The 26,974-nt window shown below is 35.0% G+C and overlaps 1 protein-coding gene and 2 pseudogenes across 1 annotated transcript; all 3 read left to right on the forward strand.

Annotated features, from left to right (window-relative positions):
* Positions 1 to 280: 280 nt before the first annotated feature.
* Positions 281 to 13,794, forward strand: LOC110701445 (annotated as a pseudogene).
* A 4,170-nt stretch (positions 13,795 to 17,964) lies between these two features.
* Positions 17,965 to 20,846, forward strand: LOC110701447 (annotated as a pseudogene).
* Positions 20,847 to 22,477: 1,631 nt separating this feature from the next.
* LOC110701172 (ATP-dependent Clp protease proteolytic subunit 5, chloroplastic-like) lies at positions 22,478 to 26,585 on the forward strand. Its single transcript, XM_021878761.1, has 9 exons — positions 22,478 to 22,736; positions 22,826 to 22,945; positions 23,080 to 23,191; positions 23,293 to 23,385; positions 24,377 to 24,422; positions 24,526 to 24,598; positions 25,549 to 25,583; positions 25,692 to 25,780; positions 26,049 to 26,585. Exons 1-9 carry the CDS (start codon positions 22,597 to 22,599, stop codon positions 26,259 to 26,261), a joined length of 921 nt encoding a protein of 306 aa, XP_021734453.1. The 5' UTR covers positions 22,478 to 22,596; the 3' UTR covers positions 26,262 to 26,585.
* Positions 26,586 to 26,974: the final 389 nt, after the last annotated feature.

Consider the following 26,974-nt stretch of genomic DNA (forward strand, 5'->3'; position numbering starts at 1 on the left):
TCAAAGCGGATCAAGTAAAAAAGAATGGAGGAAGTATTAAATAACAAACACACACAAAAAAAATCTAATTAAATTTAATTATTTCTAAATTAAGGTGGTGCGGAGTTTTTTTTTTTTTGAAAAATTAGACCAAAAAGAAGAGGGACTTTAGCCATTATTAACTTGATGTGAAAAATTAGACCAAAATAATTTCCCAAAATGCTGAAAAAGAGTGAATTACTAAAATGCAAACAAAGTGATGACAATCACGTGACATTTCTTCCCTCTTTTAATATTTTGCCTCGAACCACGCGCTCATTTGTTCATCTCTCTTCTCCTGTGTGTCAGCCTTTTGATTCTTCATTCTACATTTAGCTCTTGCTTTATTTTCAAAATTTTCAATTGAAATTTCTCCCTAAAAGATTAATTTTTTAAGGAGAAAATACCCCTTTTAGCAGGGGTCTTCATCTCCTTTCACTCCCTCAGATCTGTTGCTGGGTAAGTTTCTTCTTCCTCTCTTTTTATTTTATTTTTAATTTCATTGTTTTTGCTTGTAAAAAATTCTTCTTCTAAATTGCATTTTGTGTTTGATTATATAGCATACAAAAAAGGGTTTAATTTGTTGTAGAAAAATAACAACGAAACAATTTCTGAGTGTGTAATTTTTTTCTCTGTTCTCGGTGTTCTTTTACAGACATTATGGCAATTTTCTGGGTATTTTTTTCCTGGGTTTTTGCTCTTTTTTCTGTTTCATTAGAATAATGTTGGTGGATTTTGAGCTCAACAGTTACAGGAAAACAGTACTTAAACAATTTGTTAAACTATTTTTTTTTCCTGCTCATTTTTTTTTTGTTTTTGTTTTTGTACATTGTTATACTAATTTTAGATTTATTTTCAGTAATTAATGAGTAAGTTTTTGATAATGTGATTGAATTTTGAAAAATGCAGGAAATGGGGTTTATATCCCGGAAATTGTTTCCAGCATGTGGAAGCATGTGTGTATGTTGTCCTGCTCTAAGGTCCAGGTCCAGGCAACCTGTTAAGCGCTACAAAAAGTTGATTGCTGATATTTTTCCCAAGTCTCCTGTGAGTTTCTAAATTTACATTACATTTTAGAAAATTCCCACATTATAATATTTTTTGGGGTTTGAATTATAATCATCAAAAAGTGACTGATTATGTTGGTTTATATTAATATAGAAATATGATATGAATAATTGTTTTTATTGTTGGTGTTGTACTTAGAAGCTTTGATTTATGATTACTATAACTGTTTGAGATGCTATATTTTGAATGGAAAGAGTTTCTGATAATTCTGTACTGTGAGAGAACAAGGTCTTTTGCTTGTCAAGTGTCAACTGTTTGCTCATTGATTTTCTTAGAATGTTGATTATATCACCTGAATTTGTGATATTGAGAATACATTGCAGCTGCCAAGTATATATTATAGCCAGCGGAGAACGAAAGGTTTGATGATTTTTTGAGATAATGTTTATAGGATCTGTATGGAACTGGAAATTACAAAAGCTTGCATTATTGAGATTCTATATTTGTGTTTGTTCCAGTAAGAATGGTTTACTTCACTATACCTTCTTCTGGAACAGCAATGCTTCACTGATACTTAAGTGATGGTGTTAATTCATTTGTATCATCTTTGAAGAACTCTAGTAGCTATCCTCTTTCCTTGTTTCTTCATCAGCAGAAAGCGTAATATTTCAGTTCTTTCTCCATGTGCAGGATGGCCAGCCAAATGAACGGAAGCTTGTAAAGTTGTGTGAGTATGCTGCTAAGAATCCTATTCGTATCCCTAAGGTAATGGTCTTAGAGTATGAGTTGTTTAGTTATTTGACTTTGGCACTTTAATCTACCTTTTCATTGCTTGATAGATTTTGTGTTTGGGCTTGCAAAATCACTGTAGATTACAAAACAACTTGAAGAGAAATTCTTCAGAGAATTGCGATATGGACACCTGAAGACTGTTGGCATTGTTATGGAAGCTTATAACAAGTTGCTCTGCATGTGTGGGAAACAAATGTAAGTTTGCTTGCCAATCAACATGTATGTCAATTTTATTATTGCTGGTATTGGCGGGATCATTTGCTTAATGCTGGTTTTAGGTCCTAAGATAGAACCATCCATTCTTTAATTTTACTTGGAACTGAATCGGGTAGAAGGGTGTGAAATCAGTACTTTCTTTCTTAAAATTTTCTCCTTAGTCCTTTATGAAAAGTGTCACCTAAACTATTTGTCATAACATTGTCTAGATGAGAACTGAGCTAATATTTTTAAGAATTTTGTCCTCTATATGACTGTATTATCATTGTTGAGATACTGACACAAATTACCAGATATGTTGAATTGTTTACTGACCGAAATCTTCTCATATTCCCCTGATTTTATGATTTCATGATCCTCCTGTGTCATTGTCCATTGTTTAGTGACTTTCTTTGTAGGACTTTCCTTCTTTTGTTCCTTGTTATTCTGACAGTCTTATATCTTATCATATACTTCTGCTTTAACTTGTTTACTTTGATATTCATTGTCTGAATAATAGATATGTTGTTGAATCACAACGAATTTGTTTTTGTCACTTGTCAGCAATGTGATGTGCCTTTGTTGTTTTGCTCAGAATAGCCTTGGGTGTTAGTAAAGCTGACAATGGTTTAATGAGTACTAGGTGTAACTGCAATTCTTTTCTCTTTAGGGCTTACTTTGCAGCAAGTCTGTTGCTTCTTAGTGATGAGGTTTTGGATCGCTCTAAGGAAGTTGATGTACAGGTAGCTGGATGCCAAACTTTAACTCGATTTATCTATAGTCAGGTAAAGTACAAGACCTGTTTCCCATTGCTTCACGGGATTTCATATTGCATATTAGTAGAGTAGTAAAATTTGTATTATAGGGGAGCTTTGTTCACTGTTTTTTGTGAAGTGTTATTTTAAGTAGTGAAGAGCATGCTTTTGGGCTTCAGGTTATGTCCACTTTTTTCTTTTCTTTTCTTTTTTACTTTTTCTTTTTTTTTTTAATAGCTGAATTCACAATTTATTTATTTATTTCCCACCTTATTTTATTTTAAAAACCTTCCACTTGTTTTTTTGTGGATATAAATGCGATGATTCACAGAATATCCTATAATTCACGGATGAAACCCATCAAATATTCACTTGAAGGCCAAGTTCATTTTGTTCACACTGTTTCTGAAGCTGAAAGGAATATCTAAATTTAAGTATTTTGTTAGTTTTACTTCAGGATGAATCTTCGAGGTTTTTAAGCCTTGGTATGTGATAAACTTAAAGATTGCTTATGGAACTGACCTTGTAAGATAGGAATCAATTAATCTTTTTGATTTTTTCTTTGTAAATTACACTTCTAGTTATTATCTGTAGTTGGTTTCCAGTATTCAAACTATTACTGCAATTATTTTTTCCTGTTATGTGGTTTCTTACTAGAATTTGATACATGCCCAGACTGATGGCACTTATGCTCGCAACATTGCAACTTTTGTTAGCAAAGTGTGCATTTTAGCTCGGGAGTCTGGGGTTGAGCATCCAAAACATTCTTTGAGAGCCTCGTGCCTACAATGTCTTTCAGCTATGGTAACTTCTCAACTTTGATCTTCACCGTATTAAATTTTGAATAATTCAGCATTACTTCTGATTTTTTTTGTTATTTCTCATCATTGTCTTGTAACTTAACTTGCAGATATGGTACATGGCTGAGTTTTCCAACATTTTTCACAATATAGATGAAGTGAGTAAACTCTCTAACTATCTCAAATTCCATAGTGTTTTGATATCTATGCGAGGACATATTTGGTTGGTGTATGGCTTGGGAGGGGATTCAAGTTTTTCAACCAATAGTCAGTTTGCTGGAAGATTTTGGACATGTAAATTTTTAATGTTGGCTTTGGGTGTGTTTACTAAGAACTTGAGAAGTCTTTACACCCCTACTTGTTGGGTTTGGTTATAACTATTGGCAATTACATCATATGCATACATAGCCTTGCTATGTTACCTTGTCTTAAGTTGTAATTTGTTTGCTTTAACCTATAACTATCTTTATTGTTTCAACTAGGCTGTTATAGATAATGAATCAATGTTTAACTTGAGCCCTTAAGGGATATATTTTTGTGTCTAGTCCTTTTTCTCTGTAATGTAAAGTATATGTATCATGTGTAGAATGGATATATAATGTGTAAAGTATATATATTGTTATTAATTGATGAATGGAGTTAAACCTAATTTTTCTTGGAAAGTGACAGCAGCATGATGGGTAATGGCTATATAGAATTAGTGAGTAGCCTTTGCTTGAGCTTTGTCTTGTTTGAGTAATACACCGTATGCTGTTTAATTGGAATTATTTGGTCCTCCTCATTCCCAAATCTAGTTGTAATTACGGTTTATGTTTCCAAATACCTTTTGGTTATTGACTATTCTAGCTCACATGTGTTACGTCTTGTTTTTCTACTGTTCAAGTAAAGAAAAGGTTATTCATACAGTTTAGTATTGTTTCCAACCACAGATTGTGCAAGTCATATTGGACAACTATGAGGGAAATGTACACAATGAGGAAAGGGAGGAACCACGTCATCAGTGGGTGGATGAGGTTGTTAGATGTGCCGGAGGAGGTTGTGCTGTTGCTGGAGTTGCAAGTCCTTGCTGTACTGCTGTTAGGCCTCCTCCAGACAGGAAAAACATTGCCTCTTTGACAAAGTAATACAGCATACTTTTTGTGAATGTGAATATATTTTTATGTAATCAAACATTTTGAACGTATTACCTTCTGGACTCGAATTGGATATCTTGTTCCATTTTTTGTTTATCCCCCAAGTATTTTTTTTACCAGAGAGGAGATAGAGAATCCAAGAGTGTGGGCTCAAATTGGTCTCCAACGATTGGCTGATCTTGCAAGAGAGAGCTCCACGATGCGTCAGGTTCTAGAGCCAATGTTTATATATTTTGATGCGGGGCGTCATTGGTCTACTCAGCAGGGTTTAGCTGTCACAATTCTTTGTGATATGTGCTATTTCATGGAAGTTCCAGGTACACTTGCTTCACAAATCACTTAGCTAATGTATGGTGTTTTTTTCAGTCGAGATGTTCTAGTAACATTCTTACACCTATCCTTTCAAAAAATAAAAAAAATATATAAAAATAAAGTTTCAAAAAATAAAGTTACTCTTCATTTTCCTCAAGTACCTCAGAGGCTCAGATCCTTGTGACTCTAACATGGGTGTGGACACTCCGACACTTAATTTTGGGCTAAAATTATAGAAAATTCTCACAATTTAGCCTAAGACAACTTGGACACATACCCCTTGCCTGTCACTAGTATAGTAGTATCCAAGTTCATGTAACATAGGTTTAGTTCATTTTCTTTGATTCAATGCTAGTTAGATACATGAATAATTATGGATTGCTGTAATATGGGGATTTAGAAAGAAGCCAACAAGGGCCAAAGATGACTTAGATTTTGGGATTTAAGATTGATATGAAGAATTTAGCACTATAATGAAGTGAACAGTTAAAGAGGATCTTGGTAGATATAGGAGACAGTCTTCGTTTATGCAGCCAACCCCATCCTTTTTGATGAAGGCTGTGGATTTTTTGTTGATTGTTGTAAAAATTATGCTTGTTCTTAATGGCTTGTTCAAGTTTACGTGTTTCTATTGTTATTTGCTAGTATGATAAAATTATTGGTTCTTGTTCTGCAATTTCAGTCCTTCTCAAATTGAGCAGGCACACTTGCTACTTGTTATGTGCATTTGTTGTGCAGTGCTAAAATTTCTTTGTACCTTTGTTCTGTTTTTTTTTTGGTCTATCAGAAAATCAGCAAGTAATTTTAAATGGCATAATACGTCATATGGACCACAAAAATGTTGCACATGATCCACTAGTCAAGTCTTGCGTGGTCCAAGCTGCCGCGAATGTGGCACGGCAGATTAGGTCTGTTGCAACACTTTCTGATATTGGATTTGTTGGTGACTTGTTGAGACACTTGAGGAAGAGTCTGCAATCAATTGCTGGTCCTGTTCGAGAGGAAGACATCAACTTGAATATCCACCTACAAAATTCAATTGAATCTTGCCTTCTTGAAATTGCAAAGGGGGTAAGTTTAATATTATAGGCATATAGTTCTTGCCCTCTTTCATTCAAACTTTTCATCAACTTTTACCAACTAACTTCCCCATTGGACATATCCCTCCCTGCAGATTAAAGATGCAGATTCATTATTTTATCTTATGGTGATAGCATTGGAGAAGTTGCCTCCTGTTGGAGTTGTTGCCCGGGCAACCATGGGCTCAGTTTTAATTCTTGCTCATGTGTCAGTGGCAGTCCATTCCCATTTGCAGCTGGTACAACTTATTGTTGAAATAAAATAATAAAGAAATAAATTGCTTTAATGCTGAACTTCCCTTCATTATTTGTCTCTCTTTTTGCACAATGAAGCAACATTTATGCTATATGGCACTTATCCAGTTGTGATCCTGAATAATATTTACAGGCCTTCCCAGAAGCACTTCTGATTCAAATTTTGAAAGCTATGCTGCACACTGATACAGAAGCACGTGTTGTTGCTCATCAGATCTTTTCTGTTCTCTTATTTCCAAGCTCTTGGAGATCTTATGAAACAAGGAGATGGCAGTCCAACAGGAGATCCGCATTAGCATCAGTCACAGATTTACTTGATAAGCTTCGGAAAGAAAAGGATTTTACCGGAGAAAAGACTGTAGATGGTAGCTTAGATGAGGGTAAGGGTAGAGAAGTCCCGGAGGATGAGTTTAAACAGGGATGGAGACGGAGCTCCCCTAACTTCTATAAATTAAGCTCTATTATTGACCGGACAGCCGGAACAAACAGCATTCCTGAGGTATTTGTGTGAGTTTAATCTTGCATTGTTGAAGTCATATTTCAACTACTGCAAAAATCTTTATTGAGGGTTTTTTCTATTAACTCTGAATCATCGCAGGAAACTTGTATAATGAAGCTGAGTGAAGATCAGATTTTGCAACTGCTTTCTGGCTTTTGGATACAGGCCAATCTTTCAGATAATTTACCATCAAACTTTGAAGCAATAGCTCATTCTTATTGCTTGATGCTGATATCCTCACACATTAAGGTGAAACTGAACTAAGAACCCTTCTTGTTAGCTCATCTTTGATTCCTAATTTTTTGTTTCACTTTCCCTGTACTGCTTCTGTCAGACTGTTATGTACTGAGTACGGTCACTGTAATCAGCGCACTTGAATATTAATTTAAAGATGGAAGCTTGAGTACTTTTCATTGGTTGAAGAACAATTACAGATTGATAGGCATAACTTGAGGTTATGAATCTCCCTTAGTAGCTTGAGGCTACAAGTCTCTCTCTAGTTTTAACTCACAAATTTCTCGATACCCCCCTTACTCCTAAAACTACCATACATATACTCAAGACTTAAATCATACATGTGAATTTAATTAACTAAAGTAGAAACCCAGAAGAAGCATGATTAAAGAGGGCTGCTTCCTTTCCATAATTTCTCCTTAATTAGCTTTGGCATTTTGCTCCTTGTTGCTGCTGACTGCTGACTACTCTTGACCCCTGCTGCCCTTTCTTAGCTCTCCTCGTATACACCAAAAGTGGTGGTTGACTTGCGGTGTTGACTCCATGTACCCAATTCATAACACAGACTCTATCATATCATGTTCCTTTGCATGAAGTGGGCCCATATTACAGTTGATTGATGAGTAACTTTGCCACAAAATGTCCCATGATTTATGAAAGCTTAGTGACCATTTATTTTCGCATGGATCATTTCGGAAGTCTAGAAAAGATTTTTTTTTTTTTTTTATTCTTTATTTTTTATTTTTTAAATTTCCAATTCTTTTGACTCACTCAGAACTAACCAAATTCTTGTATGCAGAACACAAATCACAGCATTGTTGTGCGCTTTTTCCAGATGCCCTTGTCCCTAAGAAATGTGTCATTGCGTGGTGACAGCGGTATGGATATACTTCACAGTATATTATATATTTACATCTTTGAAAGTCAGTATGGTTAACAAAACTCTTTTGGAGTTGTAGGGATGTTACCGTTTGCTTGCCGGAGATCAATGTTTATAACATCTACTGCTATGCTAATGTTTGCTGCCAGAATGTATCAGATGCTTGAGTTGAATGATCTGCTTAAGTCCCAAGTTCTATCTGATGTGAGTGTTAGATATGAGCACTATATATTATTTATCCTTGTTTATTCTTTTTTGTGTTGTTTTAGATAAGTCCCATGCCCTGATTGGAGATGGCTGATCTGAGGAAGTTATCCTTGTTTATTCTTTGTGTGTTATTTATAAGTTTTGAGTCTAGTTACTTCCACTTCAGCTTGCTATTCTCCTTTTCAAAGTGAAATGCCAGGCTTTCTTTTCTTGGTTTTGGGGTGTTGGGGGTGGGGATTTTGGGGGGGGGGGGGAGGAGTAAGGGGGTTGTAATGGCAGCTAATCATAGCAATATTTCCGTTCATAATGTTTGGTGAGCATGTTTGTTGGAAAATGACTACTTTATTATGATTTTTGGGGAAGGAATCATTCTTGCGCTACTACTCTAATCTATTGGCTATCATACAGGTTGATCCCTTTTTGGGCATCAATGAGGACCTTCTGGTGTATGTCAAACCTCAAGTCGACATTGGACAATATGGTTCAGCGATTGATAACCAAGCAGCCATCTCATTCCTCTCTGAATTACGAGAAAAGAATCTTGATCATGAGAAGATTACGCTGGACATCATAGTGCGACATCTTTGCTGTATAATAAAGGTATGTTTGGTTGCTGATATTGTGAATGTTAGGTCATCATGTTATAAATTTATTATTAACGATTTGAGCAAGAAATTTCTGTTTATTTTCTTTTAGATAGAAGAAGAAGAGCTACTTAATCAACTATCTACCATGTTCACACCTGATGAGGCTTTCATCTTCGCCCCAAAAGAATTAAGAGAATTGGATCACACTCAGATCATTCGTCACTTGAATGATTCCCCTTCTCTGGATGGTGTACGTTGCATTGTGTACTGTCAGCTTAATTGCTTTTGCATCTTGACTAGTTGTCACAATTTCAAGTAACAAAAAGGTATCATGTTGCAGGAATTATCTATAAGTTCAGTTGTTGAAGATGATGTGACAAGTTCAATGTCTGTTTTTAATATTTCTGGTCAAAGAGGGCCACATTCCCGTTCAGATTCCCATATAATGAGCATTGGACAACTATTAGAATCGGTGAGTCTCTCCCTCCTTCAATTTCTCCTCTTTAAATGGCAAAGAATCCATTATATCACTGCATTGGCAACCTGGATAGCCTGTGAAATGACATCCTCATAATCTCCTAAATTACTTGTATTCCTATTTTACTGTGATTTCTGTGCACATCTTCAGGCACTTGAAGTGGCTGGACAAGTTGTTGGGACATCTGTATCGGCCTCTCCTCTATCATACAGTACCATGGCTGGTCAATGTGAAGCTCTTGAGGCGGGCACTAGGAAGAAGCTCTCCAATTGGTTGGCCCATGATAATTCCTCTTCTGGCGATGTTTTTTCTCTTCCGTCTGACGGACCAACAGTAGTTAACCCGGTGAGCTTTGTTAAGATTCTATAGTGATTAGTGTTATAGTGCTTTATAGTAAGTTTTGTTTCATGTGGAACTTTTAGAAGCTTGCCTACTTGCCCAAAGATCTCCTCTGTATTGTTTTTGATGTTTTGGGCAAGGGTTAGATTGTGAAGGGCTAATAAGAATAACAAAAATCATTTCAAGAAAATTATAACAAAAGGTGCTTTAGACTAGCATAAAGGATAATTAGGTTGGAACAAGAAGTTTATCAATTTTAATCCCAGTTGTTGTTTTTGTTGCCATAGGTTTCGCCTCGTACAAATGGTGTGCATGGAGAAATGGGATCTCATGAGCAGTTAAGTTCTTTGAGATTGCCTCCTGCCAGCCCTTTCGACAACTTCCTCCATGCAGTTTCGGGTCCAAGACCAATGTTAGCTGGACTATCACCCTGAAGGAGTTGGAAACTAAAATTGTAGTCACTGAAGTGTAGTGAGCTAGGTGTTAGTGTGTACCAAGTAGTTTTATGGCTGATCTCTGTTAACTAAGTAGGTGTAATAGGTAACTACTTGCACAGCTATGTAGCTTAAGAATATGAGGATGCAGGTTCCCTGCCTTGTTATCTAATCTAATTGACGTCGTAGTGCCTTCTGTTTGTTCTTTGCTCACGTTGACGTCTTCTAACAGTTGTGTGATTGCTCTAGTAAAGTTAATGATTGTGTGTTGTAAGTGATTCATATTTTGGGCAGTATATTTTTCTTGATGAAAGGGTAAACTTGCATTAAACTTTCTTTTGCTTCTCTCGCCTTAAACTTTTGTACCAAACTTTTAACCCCCAAAGCAAAGCAGCACACAAAACTTGATGAAATAAAAGCAAGAAAATAAACAAAAGCAAAACAAAGAAAAACAGAGGCAAAAGAAAACTACTACTGTACGTATTAGATGTAAGCCGCAAGAGCTGGGAGTCTGGGACCTTTCTGGCAACAGCAAATTAGCACCATAATTAGAATCCTTCAATAAAACGGCTTTAAGATACATCAAAAAGCTACTCCCTTCGTTTTTAAATACTTGCTCCATTTCTCCATGCGCGGAGTTTTAGGAAAAATTGGAGAAAGTAATAAACTATGGAAGTAGTGGGGTTGGTGGAAGAATAAAAAATTGTAAAAAACCAAAATTGGTGGAGAGAATTGATAGAGAGAGAATATGTAATTAATATTGTTGGGTCCACAAAGTGGAGCAAGTATTTAAAAACGGAGGGAGTACAAGTAAGTTCGGAGTGCTAATTACTCCGTAGTGTACAACTTTTCTACAATACTAGGTTAGGTCCCGTGCCATGCACGGTCATTTTTAATAATTGTTTCATATTAATACTACATTTAGTTGTAAAATAAAAATTTGTTTAAAATATTATGCTTAATTTATGAAAGAGCCTATTAGCTAGTATATTTTCTTTAAAACTACTTTTGCCTACACATACCTCTATGTGCACCGGAGGTATGTAAAAGGTGATAATTAGCCACTGCCCATTGGCAAGACATGATTTTAAAGCTATACATTTGTTAATATGCATATATTTTTGTATATATTTGATTTCACTAAATGAATTATTAAAACGTAGGACATTAAAAATAATGTTAATAATTTTTTTTTTCTTTTCTTTTTTGCTTAAATTTAAAGTTGTTATATTTTTTGGAAGGATAAATCAAATCTTATATTTTAAGTAATTTTTTAATATTTGATATTCGAGTTACTTTCTTGGAGCTTTTAATATATAATTAAATTAAAATAAAAATAAAAATAGAATCCTTCTAGTAATATTTGACACAAATTCTATAAAAAAAATCTATTTTTTTTTTATATAGTTGATAATATATTATGGAAATATACATCAAATCTTTTAATTGTGTATAAAATTGTTATCTTTTATTTATGTATTGTATAAGATTTGTTTCCAAAATATTTTTTAATAAAAAAAAAACTAAGGACACACCAGAAAATGACACGTGTCATTGCTGGTGTGTCTTTTAGTATATATAGTTATTGATTCCGTAATACACCATACGAAATACGGAGTACGTAGTATTATTTTATTTATGCAAGTTTTTGTACATAATTATTAGCCTAATTCAAAAAACTTCATGAAGATTGACAGCTTGTTCAAAGATTATGTAAATTGAGATTAAAGAGGAGTTTGTAAACTTGTAATTTTGCTCAACGCCCCCAAAAAAAAGGGAGGTTGGAAGCTTGCCACTACTACTACGAACTACAAAGTACTGTATTATTTAGAAACCCAGTTACTATTGTCAAACTGTGAATTAACTAGTGAGAGCTCCAAGCAGTTGACATGAAGAAGATTACACAATTAGCTTCTTCTTCCTTCTTTCATGGCGTTAATGGTAATTCTCCCTTTCTTTCTTTCCTCCATTTTTATCCCAGATATTATTTCTCCTCCATTCCTATCATTCATGACCGTTTTCAATTTCTCAATTCTGTTAAAGAACAATGCAAATTAGGGTTTTCCGATCTTAAATTACCCCTTTCCATGTTCAATCAATTGATCTCTTTGCGTCCTCTTCCTTCTGTCATCGTTTTCAATCAGCTATTCACTGCCATTTCCAAATTGAAACACCTTCATCCTCATTCCACCATTATTTCTCTCTTTAGGCAGCTTGAATTACTTGGTATTAAATACGATCGGCATTCATTGGGTATTCTCGCCAATTGTTATTGTCATTTAGGCCGCCTTGATTTAGGTTTTTCTCTAATGGCGAAATCCCTTAAACTTGGTTATCCCCCTAATCATTATACCTTTGGCACTTTAATCAATGATTATATTATTAATGATAAGCTCCCTCAAGCTGCTCAATTGTTGAATAAGATTGTCAAGTTTGGTTTCCAACCCAATATTGTTACATATGGTGCTATTTTCAAAGGCCTTTGTAGAATCGGCGACAATGCCAGTGCTCTCACTTTGCTGACCAAAATGCGTTCTGCTGGTCATTGTAAACCTGGTCTTGTACTATTATTGATAGTCTTTGTAAGGACAGGTTATTACAACAAGCTATGGACCTGTTCTCCGCTATGAAAACCGAGTGCATTAAACCTGATGTCACTTATACTTCGTTGTTTCGAGGCCTTTACAATTCTGGATGCAGGGAAGAGGCTAACGGTGTTTTGACTGAGATGTTGGAGAGCAACATAGCGGCTACTGTTGAGACCTACAACACGCTGGTTGACATGTTTTGTAAAGATGGTAATGTTGAGGAAGCAGAAGCCACATTGCAGCGCATGACTCACAGAGGTGTGGCTCCAAACATCATTACTTACAATGCTTTACTTGATGGTTATTGTTTGCGCGGTCAGATGGAAAATGCACAAAAGCTACTTGGCCTCATGGAACAAAAACGATTGTGAGCCTAATCTTAGAAGTTTGAATACTATGATCAATGGATATGTCAAGCTCAAAAACATTGACAAGGCTTTTACTGTATTAGAAGAAATGTTTCAGAAAGGAATAACACCAGGTGTTGTAACCTATAACACCCTTATTGATGGCTTGTGTAAAGCCAATAGACTTACACTTGCACGCCAGTTTTTCACAGATATGCAAGCTCATGGAGTTACTCCTGATGTTGTCTCGTATAGTTCATTGCTTGATGGCCTGTGTAAAAGTAAACGGTTTGATGAGGCAGTAGCATTACTTGAAGATATGGAGGATAAAGGTATCAAGCCTACTACTGTCACTTACAATATTCTATTGGACAGCTTGTGTGAGGCTGGGCAACTTGAAGATGCAGCAAAAATTTTCTCTAATCTTGTGTTAAGGGGTCTGCAACCGGACTGTAAGACATACACAATAATGATAAAAGGCTTCTGCAAGAAAGGGCTCATGAGTGAAGCTGCTCAATTATTAAGAAAAATGGACGAAGATGGTTGCCCCCCCTGATGATTGTACTTATAATATAATCATCCGGGGATACATTTTCAATAATGACTTGTCAAATGCACTATACTACTGCGACGTTATGGTTAGGAAAAGATTTGAAGCTGATGCTGACACTTTCTCATTGTTTGTTAGCCTTTTGTCTTCTGGCAACTTAAGTAACTCATGAAAGGAATTGCTTAAGAAATTTATCAATTGAATTGAAGTTGAGCTGACTGTAAGTGGCAAAGATAGTAGACTTTGGATGTTGGATAATCAAGAATTCCACTTTGTGCTCTTAATGAAGATTCTATATGAGTAAGGTGTATCAGAGATAACTACCTGTATGGTTTTTTCTATTCTCTATTTCCCCTAGTCTATTTTATCACCTTCATGTATTGCAAGAAGCATAATCTTGTTAAAATAAAGGCTATCAAGAATTGGCCGAGACAGATTTTGAAAGGGTTAGATTTTCTTCACTGTCATAATCCTTCAATCATTATTGAGATTTCAAGTGTGATGATATCTTTGTGAATTAAAACCCTGGGAAGGTTAAATCCGAGATCTTGAACTTGGGAGAATCCGAGAATGCTTCAACATGCAAAAGCAGCTTTTGTTGCTGGTGGTACTCCTGGTTCATGGCACCAGAGCTTTTTGAAGAAGAGTATGGGTAAACCATCCTTGTCTTGGCTGTTTGTTAGTTCTTTCCTTGATGATTGTTTCAAATAAAAGACCTTGTGAAATATTTTATTTTATGGATGTCAATTTAATATATCCATGTGCCTCTTCTCCATAGAATGTGACAGATCTCTTTTTCAAAGTGACAAAGTGCCTCAAACTATTGTTGAAATGTTTATTTATTTTTCGAAACTGGGGCCACTAGGCTAGTAAACTTCTTCATTGGCAAAGTTTTGAGTTGATTCAGGACTTCTTGATGACTGTCATATACCTCATGTTTTGTTTTTCAGTAATTGACATTATTAATACAGAGTAGGATTTAAGTAATACTCTAGTACGTAAATGGCATAGTCTATTGGAACTTAGCTCTGCTCTCCCCCTCCCCCAGGCCCCAGATAACTAGTACATTACATTCTATTTGGAGTACTTTGTTATTTTGTATGTGGATGTTATCCATCTGATAGGTACATTTTATGATTTCTGAATTCTTTTGACATTCTTGTGTAATATGGGGGTGTTCTTCTAAAGTTCTAAGTGCCGCTAACAAAGGTGAATCATCCATACATAATTGATGATTAGATTGCTGACAATGTAGATTTAGCGTCATTATCAGAGGCTTATTGTTCTATTTAGTGATAATAAATTTAATAAGAAATAAGCTATAGTGATATTTAGGTATTCTCTCACCTTTAACTGTACATAATTGTACATTGGTGGCTCTGGCTCTTAGACAATTATCCCAATTTTCCTGTTGATGTAATCTATTTCCGTGAACTCACATTTGGCTTAATTTGAAATAATCCTTGTGCTGGCAGTTGCATTGGTGAATAACTATTTTCTATCTGCTGATGTCCTCGCCCTGAGCATAATACATCTGTGATTTGCACTATGCAGACTTGGCTTGGATTTGGGATATATACTTCTCTTGCTCAGTTGGATTTGGCTATTCACAGTAGCTAGAAGAAGAAGAAAGAGAAATCAAAGAGCCAATACTTTAAGCAAAGTGGTGGTTAGGTATTGCCGCAGCAAACGTGGTCTAAGGATGGTATGATTGATGCACTGCTGATGAACTAGAGAAAGCTACTGATGGCTGCAGTGGAAACAGTGTTGGGTCAGGGAGGTCAAGGTAAAGTTTATCAAGGTATGTTGAGTGATGGAAATATTGTTACCATAAAGAATTCCGTTTTAGGAAACTACAATAGCTAATTCATTAATGAAATGGGTATGTTATCACAAATCAATCACAGAAATATCAACTTGTTAGGAATTAGAAATAGGGTTCTTTTTAAATGCATACGTGGTTCTAGTGTGGATTTCCCAATAACATGGGAAATGCATTTGCAAATAGCTATTGATGTCGCAGGACCACTCACTCACTTACACTCAGCATTCTGAAGGGCTGTCCTTTGTAGAGACATACAAACTCTCAACATACTCCTTGATGTGAAATATAGAGCAAAATTATCAGAATTTGCGACATCAATGTTGGTGTTGATCTAACTCATTTAACCACTCGTATTCAAGGTACTTTCGGTTATCTAGTTCCTGAATATTTCTGGTCAAAGAAATTTACTGAAAAGAGCGATGATTATGGTTTTAGAGTTGTTCTTGTAGAGCTTTGGACAGGATAAAGGGCTGTTAATCCCACTGAATCTCATAATGGAAAGTGTCTTGTGTCATATTTTCTGTGAACTTGGGAAAATTCCAATTTGTATGATATTTTGGATGGTCAAGTTGCAAAGGAGGGCAGGGAAGAAGCTATATTTGCTGTTGCTAACCTTGCTAAAGGGTATCTGAACATTGATGAAAAGCAAAGGCCAACAATAATGAGAGCTTTAGAGTTGGAAGTGATCAGTTAACTTCGCCATGTGCTTGTTTCGGCTCAGAAGAATCTGCTAGAGGTCACTGCAGAGACATTAATAGAGATTATTCATAGTCTAACTGTCTAAGTGGTAGTCTTTTGCCTCCAAACACATCTTATCTGGAAGAAAATCAGTCTTTTTTCTTCAATTTGGTCCACGGGCTCTAGAATTCAACTTGAAACTTATGAAGGGGCATGATTTATTTGAACTCTGGTATTGGCAACCAGAATTTTCTATGATCCTATCGTCTGCTGCTATATTTATCAGGTCAGAAAACGTGCATGTTTCAAATCAAAACAATCCACCAGAGATCAATGACCTCCAACGTTACGAAATAATTGATTAGGTCTGCTTCCTCCCTTTCCACAAACACCACTCGATCAAAATACATCACAGTTTGTTGTAAATGCTGCTGAGTTAACGAGGTAGCTAGCAATTTGATTTGTTATACATGGCTCTAGTTCTTTTTTTTTTTTTTTTTTTGTTGCCTTTTCTGATTTTGGGTTAAGAATTGATTAGGTCTGTTACTATTTGTATATCTGATTTGTATTATACTACAAGTATTTGTGAGCCTATGACTAATGATCGATTGATCACTTCTGTACTAATGATTCGAAGTAAATCGAAATTGATTTCAAATCAAAGCTAAACCCAATAGACACTTCTACCCTCGATAAATATCATATTATGATATCTATTAAACTATAAGCTACGAAAAATTAAATCCTGAACACGTATTAGTGTTAGCTTAGACGAAATTAGTAGTTTAGTACATATTGTGATCAAATTTTTGTAGAGCACTCAGCTTTTGTACATTATGACCAGCCAATTTCAATCACTAAATTTATCATGAAGATTAGCAAGTTTACGGTATTGGATTAGATAGATTGCAATAAAGAAGGCATTGTACCAAGAAGAAGATTACACATTTAGCTTCTTCCTTATTTCATGGCGTTCATGGTAATTCTTCCTTCCTTTCTTATTTTAGTTTTTATTCCCTACATTTCTCTTCCATTTCTATTATTCATGATCACCTTCTATTTCTCAATTCTGTTAAAGAACAATGCAAATTAGGGTTTTCCGATCTTAAACTTCCTCTCTCACTCTTTCATCAATTGACTAATTTGTGTCCTCTTCCTTTTGTTATCGTTTTCAATCAGCTTTTCTTGCCATTTCCAAATTTGAAATGGCTTCATCCTCACTCCATCGAGGATCGTTAAAATATTATAAAAGTTATCTTGTTCTTTTACAAGTAGTCACATGGTGCTGTTAGCCACCCATAAACGCATCGTCAACCCGTCTTGTGTGCGGCTGGCTATACCGTATAGCCGCTTATGAAAGACAAAATAATCCATATAACACTAACCGAGTAGTCCCTATAATACTATTTGAGTAATCCCAATAATATTAACCAAGTAATCCCGTCACACTGATCGGGTATCCCACGTATCATTGACGAAGCCCCCTTATAATATACTCCCTTCGTCTCATAATACTTCACACAATTCTCATTTTCGTCCGTCCCACAATACTTGACACATTACTAAATATGGAATGAGACCACTAATAAATAAATTTTTCCCACATTTCTCTTTCTTCACCTATGCCACTTCCACCCCACTTTTTTATTTCCTTATAATTTAAAAATTACAAAAGAAAATCTTTTATATAATAAACAAATGTTTTAATAGACACATTTGTAGTTTTCTTAAATTATGCGTCCGCTCAACGTCTTAAAGGGAATACTAATATTAATATTTTTTTTATAATAAACAAATGTTTTATATTGATTAAGCTATTAAATATGAGGAAGCCCCAGTTTTATATTGATTAAGCTATTAAATATTACTATTCAAAAAAAAAAAAAAAAGCTATTAAATATTAATATATATATTTTTTTTATTTTACTAATTAGTTACATTAAACAAAATTTTGTTTTTCTATATATATATATCGTGAGAATAGCACCTTCAACTGCATTCAGAAGATGAGAATGATGATGAAGATTCGAGCTCTATGTTGTAATGGCGGTACTTTTCTCTTTCCTCCTTCCACCTTTATTTCTTCCCCCTTTCTTTCTCATTTTCGATATTTTTCCAGTAAAAGTAATGTTGCGAATGATGACCGTGTTTTATTTCTCGATTCAATTAGAGATCAATGTAAATTAGGGTTTTCCGATTTTAAACTTCCACTCTCTCTCTTCCATCAACTGACCTCTTTGCGTCCTCTTCCTTCTGTTATCGTTTTCAATCAGCTATTCACTGCCATTTCCAAATTGAAATGGCTTCATCCTCAATCCATCATTATCTCTCTTTCCAGGCACCTTGAATTACTGGGTATTCGACCTGATAAGCATTCTATTGGTATTCTTGCTACCTCTTACTGTCATTTGGGCCGTATCGATTTCGGGTTTTCTCTTCTCGGTAAAAGGCTTAAGCTTGGTTATCCCCCTGATTGTGTTATCATTACTACCTTAATTAATGGCTATGTCCACTGTCGTAAGCTTCCTTTAATCTGTGGTTTATACACACGGGTGTACAGTGCTCATCATACACCCGGATAAATAAAAAAAAGGCGGAAAGAACATTCTGTGTTTCATAAAGAACATACATGTATTTGACAAAGAACATGGTTGTATTTGACAAAAACATGCATTACCAAAGAACATAAAGATATAATAAAAAGAACGAGATAAAAACTTGATAAATTTTTTTGAAAAATTACACATTATTAACGGGAAAAATTTAGAAGAGATAAATAATCGAGTAGGGCCGGGCTATATCATAATTTCTCGTGCTCAAACCCGTAGAAAAGTAGCGGGTTTTCGGGCTTTTTTCGAACCCGGATCGAGTTTTAACTAAAAATGCATTTTTAGGTTTGCCCAAACCCACCCTATTTCGGGCCGGATCGGGTCGGGATGTGAGTCATGCCAATGTTGATCACCTCTTAAAAAATCCTTACCAAAGATATCATTTCCCCAAAAAATAGTTTTCTATCTCTCAAAAAAAAAATTCAACTTCCCATAATAATTTAGTTTTTTTTACTCTTAACATTATTTTCAATTAAAAATAATTTAAGATTTCAATATCAAATTTCAAAATACCAAATGTTAAAAAGAACATAATTTATATTATAAAGTACATATAGTTAATACCTAAATAACACACTAATCAAACTCAAAGAATGTGCGATAATAAAAGTAATTTAAATATGACATGATAATAAAAAATAGAATTTGGGCGTCACTACGACCTTAAAGAACATACACGCCAAATTCAAAGAACATACTTTGTATTATTAAACCCAAAAAAAAAATATGTTTATCAACATAGGTTTAATAACATAAGTTATAATGTAAAGAACATATAATTTTACTCAAAGAACACACTGATCACACTCAAATAACATATTAAAGGTATGTTCTTTGTCAAACATAGGTATGTTCTTTATCAAACACTATATGTTCTTTCCGCCTTTTTTTGTTTACCCGGGTGCACCATGAGCATGGTGCACCCGGGTGTATTATCTAATTTTCAAGCTTCCTCAAGCTACTCAGTTATTGAATAAGATTGTCAACTTAGGTTTCCAACCTGATATTGTTACTTATGGTGCTATTTTCAAAGGCCTTTGTAGTATCGGTGACAATGATAGGGCTCTCACTTTGCTTACCAAAATGCAGTCTGATGCTCATTGTAAGCCTGACCTTGTCATATATAACACTATTATTGATAGTCTCTGTAAGGACAGCTTATTACAACAAGCTATCGACCTGTTCTCTGCTATGAAAACCGAGGGCATTCAACCCGATGTTGTCACTTATACCTCCTTGTTTCGAGGCTTCTACAATTCTGGATGCAGGAAAGAGGCTCCTGATGTTAAAGACCAACATAGCTCCTGATGTTAAGACCTACAGCATGCTGATTGGCATGTTATGTAAAGATGGTAATGTTGTGGAAGCAAAAGCGATTTTAAGACAAATGACTGACAAAGGTGTAGCTCCTGACATTATCACTTACAGTGCTTTACTTGATGGTTATTGTTTGCATGGTCAGATGGAAGATGCAGAAAAGCTACTTGATATCATGGTCCTGAATGGTTGTGAGCCTGATCTAGTAAGTTTTAGTACTATGATCAATGGATATGTCAAACTCAAAAACATTGACAAGGCTCTTACTGTATTAGAAAATATGTTTCGGAAAGGTATAACACCAGATGTTGTAACCTATAGCACTCTTATTGATGGCTTGTGTAAAGCCGATAGACTTACACTTGCACGGGAGTTTTTCACAGATATGCAAGCTCACGGAGTTACTCCTAATGTTGTCACATATAATTCATTACTTGATGGCCTTTGTAAAAGTGCACGGTTGGGTGAGGCAGTGGCTTTACTCGAAGATATGAAGGATAAAGGTATTAAGCCTGATATTATCACTTATAGTATCCTAATAGACAGCTTGTGTGAGGCTGGACAACTTGAAGAGGCTGCAAATTTCTTCTCTGATCTTGTATCCAAGGGTCTGCAACCCAATTCTAAGACATACACCATGATGATTAAAGGCTTCTGCAAGGAAGGACTCATTGGTGAAGCTGCTCAATTTATTAAGCAAAATGGAGGAAAATGGTATCACCCCTAATCATTCGAGGATACATTCTCAATAATGACTTGTCAAATGCATTGTCCTATCGCGACATTATGGTTAGCAAAGGATTTGAAGCCGATGCTGACACTTTCTCGTTGTTTCAATTTGAAGACGATTTGAAGCCTGTTGCCTTCTGGAGTTCTGGTAACTTCTGTGACTCATCAAAGGACCTACTTCAAAAACTTATTCATTGACTTGAGATTAACTATCATCTTTATCTTATGCAATTAGTGGCAACTGTAAAGTTGTTTTGTCATTCAATTAAAGTCCAATGCTCTATATTTGTTGATTTTGTTTTGTTACATTATACATAACAAATTGTTGGTTATCCCAGAATATTTTAATATCTTCTTTTGATTGTATTTCCTGCTGATTTATCTGTATTGTGAGTTTGTGACTAACAAAAGAAGTGGAATGCAACATGGATAAAAAGGAGGGAATGCAAGCAACTGGGATAAGCGACGATCCATATTATGTCTCAATGTGTTCTTGAACTGCATAGACTATGTCAAATATAATGTTCCAGATCACACTTTTAGGTTATTGTTTTGAATTATTTGATCCCCCTTCCAACCACCCCTTTATTCTTCATCGCAGTGGCGTATGTGGTGGAACATAGGTGGATTATTGTCAATCATCTTCCAACTCCAATCACTATGTGTTTATGTCTGTAAATGATAAATATAATGGTGAGATGATAGTTGCTCCACTAATTTAGGGTGTTAGTATGCTTGATGAATTAATCTATCAGTTTTGGAGAAATTCATACTTGAAATTGAAACTAATGTTTGGAATTTTGAATTATGGTCATCTAAGACTTGGTCTAGTTGAACAAGATTTATGTATCAAGTGCTGTATTAAGTTGGCTAACTTGTCATTGTAATATGTACTTAGATTGCCAAATTGTGATGAACAATTGAACATGTTTCCACGGGTATGCTTGTAATACTAAATAAATTAACTAAGGAAGAATTAACTAACAATAATTATATTTCAAAATTAAATCTGGCTAATGCCAACCAAATAAATCATAAGATGAATCTTTTTTTTTTTTTTTTTTTTTTTAACAATTCATAAGATGATCAATGAAACTTTTTAATTTAAACATACTCGGTAATCTAAAGCATATTAGACTCTACTATGTTGCCAAGTCTATAACCCAAGACAAGCTGCTCTAACTCATCGGTTAGAATAACCCATCAACTCCCATATATACCAACTAATCTATGGACTTCGTACTTTTTTTATTTTTATTTTTATTATTTTTTTTGACAAAGGTACATTTGTTAAGATTTTGTAAGGATTAAAATTGATCCATAAACCTAAAATCTGCTTTGTATTAGAATTTGATTTTATTCTAAATCTTGAATAATTTTTATTTTTAATTGTGATAAATAGCCTAAAAATAGTTGATTTATTACTCCGTAACAAAAACCAAAAAAAAAAAAAAAAAAAAAAAGTCAACCGCAATTAGGCCCTCAATAATAAAACGAAACTCTAACCCAAAACCATGTGTTGGGTCAAGTCCTCGTCCTTGTACAAACCAAGTTCGACATTCTTAGATACTAACCCGATCTATTAAGGGTCTGTTCTCTTCAGTTTAGTGTCAGTTCAGTTCAATTCAGATTCTAATTTCCTTCTTATGGTTCAGTTCAACTCAGTTCAGTTCGGTAAATCAAAATAGACCCTAATTCATTTTTTTTTTCACAATTATAATCATCAACATTGAAAATTCAATGGTTTGTTTGATGAATCTAGCAAGTCCACGTCCATCTTAGCCATTATTTTTACAGGCCCATAAAAATTCGACCCAATTTTCTTTCCTAATCTCATTTTACCATTTTCTCTTTCCCCTAAAAACCTTGGCTAACATTTCTTCTCTCTTTCTCTCTCCTTCACTCTCAGCTCAAGAAGATATCTCCAGAAAAAAGCTTCACACCAAAAATGGCTCACTCGTTTATGGCGTTACAACCTTCTTCAACAACAACTCCAAGACTCAACACTTCCATCTTCGACCTCCACTCTTCTTCTCGCTCCTTTGACTCTCATTTTCTCTCTCTTCCTTTCAAGCCTCTTTCCTCCAGGTAATTTCATGCTATTTACTCAAGATTTGTTTGATTTCTTTTTGTTTTTTTCGGTAATTTGTAATTCATTGATTTTAATTTTTGGATAGGGTTTTGAAATCCAGTAATTCTACCGAAAAAATTCGACGAAGTTCTAGTGTTAAGGCGTCGTATTCTGATGGATTTGGAACTCCTCGAAGAAATGAACGTTCTGGAATTTGGTCCATTAGGTAGGGTTTATCGAATGTAATTTAGTTCAATTTTATCGATTTGATTTATTATTATTGTTGTTGTTTGTGTAATTTTGTTTTGTTTAATTGTAATGGAAGTTTGGAGTATATGAAATTTGAATTAAATTTTGTAGAGATGATTTGTTGGTTCCGTCTTCGCCGTATGTTCCTGCTTATGCTGGTCAAGGACCGCCTCCTATGGTACAAGAGAGGTTTCAGAGTGTGATTACTCAGTTATTTCAATATGTAAGGGTTTTTGTTTTTGTTTTTGTTTTTGAATTTTGATTGATTTTGTTGGTTTATTAGCTATTGTTGATTGAATCTAGAAGTTTATTTGTTCGGTATAGAGAATTATCCGGTGTGGTGGCGCGGTTGATGATGATATGGCTAATGTAATTGTTGCTCAACTTCTATACCTCGATGCCGTTGATCCTACCAAGGTTGGTTTGCTGCTTTTGAAGCTTTGAATACGGTTTACAATTGTTTTGCTGATTTTAATTAAGTTGGTTGTCTAATTAGAAATGTCCTGTTCTGCTTACTTCTGTATACTTATTGCTGAGTTTGCAATTCAGTGGCTGTATTACGATGTTTTCCTTACTTGAACGATTATTACATGAGAACTAGATCACATGGAAGTGATGGAATCAAAACCATTTTCTTAGGTGCTATTAAGCCTTCTTTGTGATCAGGCGCTGTTTCCATAGGATATTTCCTATTCTTTTGAAAGTGTTGCAAGTTAGCTTTTTATTTGATTCACTAATTTTAAGCTAGCTGGCTTGTAATGAGAAGTTACTCCACCAAACTTCTGAAAAGTTTTGCTAGCTTACTATAACTTATTTTCATTTTACCATGTTATATATAGAAAATTACTACCATATCAGCCCACTATTCTATTTATGTGGAAACGTCAGTTTATGTCACCCAATAGGTTTTTCTGCCAGCAGTTTTTTCAGCATTCACCTGTTGTTTTTATTAAATAGTACTAAGTTTATAAATGCAGATTAGAGGAAACTATACTAATATATGTTTTTTAAAACTCTATTCTATTGATAGGTATGATAACATATAGATAACTGTACAAATTTGTTAGCATGTTATATACACGTTTTTGCTCTCTTGTAAGTGCCTACTCAGTATGTTGTGCTGCAAAGAAAGAATTAAATCTGTAATGCAAAGTTAAGCTGTGATTGATAGTTATATTGATTCTCTTTTTGCACCTGATGTCTCCTAAGGATTTGTGAAATCATATGGCGGTTTAAACTTTCACTAGAATATACATAATTTGCTAATCCATTTCCTTGGGATCATAACAAATGTGCAGTACCCTTATTGAATGGTATTGACAACTATCAACTTATAGTATTTGATTTTTTGAATTTTACTACCATACCTCTCTATTTGTATTTGATATATTTGTGGTGACATGCACAGGATATAGTCATGTACGTGAATTCCCCTGGAGGATCAGTTACAGCTGGTAACCTTTGTTTATTAATTTGGTTCACTTTACGGGCATGTGATGGCATCTCCTCACTTTCTTTCCTTAGCAAGCTGACTGGTCCTAATCATTGTCTTGTTAGGAATGGCTATATTTGACACGATGAGGCACATCAGACCTGATGTCTCCACTGTATGTGTTGGACTTGCAGCAAGGTGACTTAATATTTTCCTATTATTTTAATTCATTTTCATCATTATCTTATATCTATGCTTTCAATCCATTATCTCGTTCTTTGTAACAATTTTAGCAACTATAGGTATCTTTATTTTTGCCTTTAGCTCCATTGATGCTCATAATATTAGGTGGCTCCATTTGTCATGTTAGTCCATTTGTATGTGTTGAATATTCTTGTAGAGAAGCAACTCTTACCAGTAACACCTTCCTCTTTATGCATTTTTCTTCACAAGATTCCCCTCCCCAGCTCCCAACCTTGCATTTTGAGTGTTTTTGTAAGTTTCCCTACTTTTAACGGTGTGTTTGGATTGAAGGAAATGTAGGGAAATGAAGGGATGGATTATTTTTCATTTGGATAACAAATGAGAAAGGAAAGGAATTGGAGGGTAGAGAAATGGAGGGATTAAATTGTAAGAAATTCATCTCTCCATCAATGGAGAGATTTGGAAGGAAAACTCATCTCCCTTCCCTGCCTTCCCTTCTTTTCCTTCACTTTTTAATATCCAAACACAATGTGAATCAGTTTAGGACTTTAGGTGTTTGGAGGAGACCTATCACCATTCTTTCATGTTCAACCCCAGAAGCAGTAAATAATTGTAAGGTTGCAATGTAATTGAAGTCTTTTAGCCCTAAGTGTAATGTTTACCCATCTCTTCTTAAAGCATTTTGCTATTCCTGTCAAGTCGGCTCCTATGGTGTCTTTTATTCTATATGAGTGATATATTTTGAACCTTGTAGGGTGTTCTGCTTTTTAGGTGTCTTCCTAACTTAACTGGTTCCTGGGTTTTTGAGTGGCAAATGATTTCTTATTTTTGTGTTCAGCTTTTCCATGTGTGTATATTTAAATGGTTGCTATTTTGTATGTGGATGTTATCCATCTAATAGGTAACTTATATGATTTCTGAATTCTATTGGCCTTCTTGTGCAGTATGGGAGCATTCCTTCTAAGTGCCGGCACCAAAGGTGAATCTTTTATACATGATTGATTCTTAAATTACTGACAATGTAGATTTTGCATCACCATCAGAGGCTTATTACTGTTCTACTTTTTGATAAAATAAAAATTTATAGGAAAAAGGTATAGCTTGCCTAATTCAAGGATTATGATCCATCAGCCTCTCGGTGGTGCACAGGGTGGTCAAACTGACATAGATATCCAGGTAATACTCTCACCTTCTAATATCACATCCTTTTACATTGTTGGCTCCAGGTCTTAGAAAATTATCCCCAGTTTTCTTGTTACCTTAATCTATTTCTGTGCACACACATGTGACTTTATGTGAAAGCATAGATTCATGTTTATATGCTTACATTAGTCACGACCTTCATTTACTTGACCTCATCAACTTTAATGTGGAATCGGAAACACCTTACTGTCCCAATTTGTAAGAATGTGAATTCAATTGTTGATCATATTCCTCTGGCCAGGCAAATGAAATGCTGCACCACAAGGCAAATCTCAATGGTTATCTGGCCTACCACACTGGTCAAAGCTTGGCAAAGATCAATCAAGACACTGACCGTGATTTCTTTATGAGTGCCAAAGAAGCCAAAGAATACGGGCTCATCGATGGTGTCATTATGAACCCTTTAAAAGCACTACAGCCACTAGCTGCTGCAACTGCTGATCAGGCATCGTGATAGCAGCAGGTCAATTGTCGTCGTGTTAGTCTTAGAAGATACTGCAGTGGAGTCCGTTCTCACTGCAGGCACACACTCTCATATTATGAATTTTGAATATATGACCAGGAATTGAGTAAGTACTAGATGACTTGTTTGGTTGATTGAAGGGAGTTCGGTCTTGAGACATGAAAGATTAATCTACTGTGCACCCATGATGTGATATGAAAGATTGAATTATAGGTCATTCTTGTAATTTGGTCAAAATCATACCTTGTTTGTAATCCTGTTGCAATCAGAAAATGGAAGATTATTAGAAATTTCTTGCATAATATTTGAACTTTTATTTGACAACTGTGACTAGAAATTGTGGAGTTGACAAGTTCCAAGTGAATTAATAAATAAGTTAATAACAAGCCGTAATTTGCTAAATTAATTGAGGGTGAACATATATTTAGTATGATTGGAAGTTCTGGCTCAATTTCATAGTTGCCTAACTTAATTTAACATGGATATAAACTACATGACTCAACTCATTTATGCTCATAAACACTTCTTTCTTATTCCATTAACCACCACATTTAGTGAATGTATGAATTTACTCGTATCTTAAATCTTGGGTAAGGAGGAGAGAAGAGAAGGGAAGGGAAGAGATATTGAGATGACGCAGCGAGGTTGGGATGAGCTAGGAATGGCAACGGATTGGATTCGGGTCGGATGTGGCTAAATCCGAA

Source organism: Chenopodium quinoa, unplaced genomic scaffold (assembly GCF_001683475.1).
Source record: "Chenopodium quinoa cultivar QQ74 unplaced genomic scaffold, ASM168347v1, whole genome shotgun sequence".
Taxonomy (NCBI): domain Eukaryota; kingdom Viridiplantae; phylum Streptophyta; class Magnoliopsida; order Caryophyllales; family Amaranthaceae; genus Chenopodium; species Chenopodium quinoa.

Bases quoted from the DNA above. Each gene is read 5' to 3' on its own strand.
- LOC110701172 (XM_021878761.1), top strand. From the start codon at position 22,597: ATGGCTCACTCGTTTATGGCGTTACAACCTTCTTCAACAACAACTCCA. The intron at 22,737-22,825 runs GTAATTTCATGC...ATTTTTGGATAG, and splicing joins TTCAAGCCTCTTTCCTCCAG to GGTTTTGAAATCCAGTAATT. The intron at 25,781-26,048 runs GTAATACTCTCA...TCCTCTGGCCAG, and splicing joins AAACTGACATAGATATCCAG to GCAAATGAAATGCTGCACCA.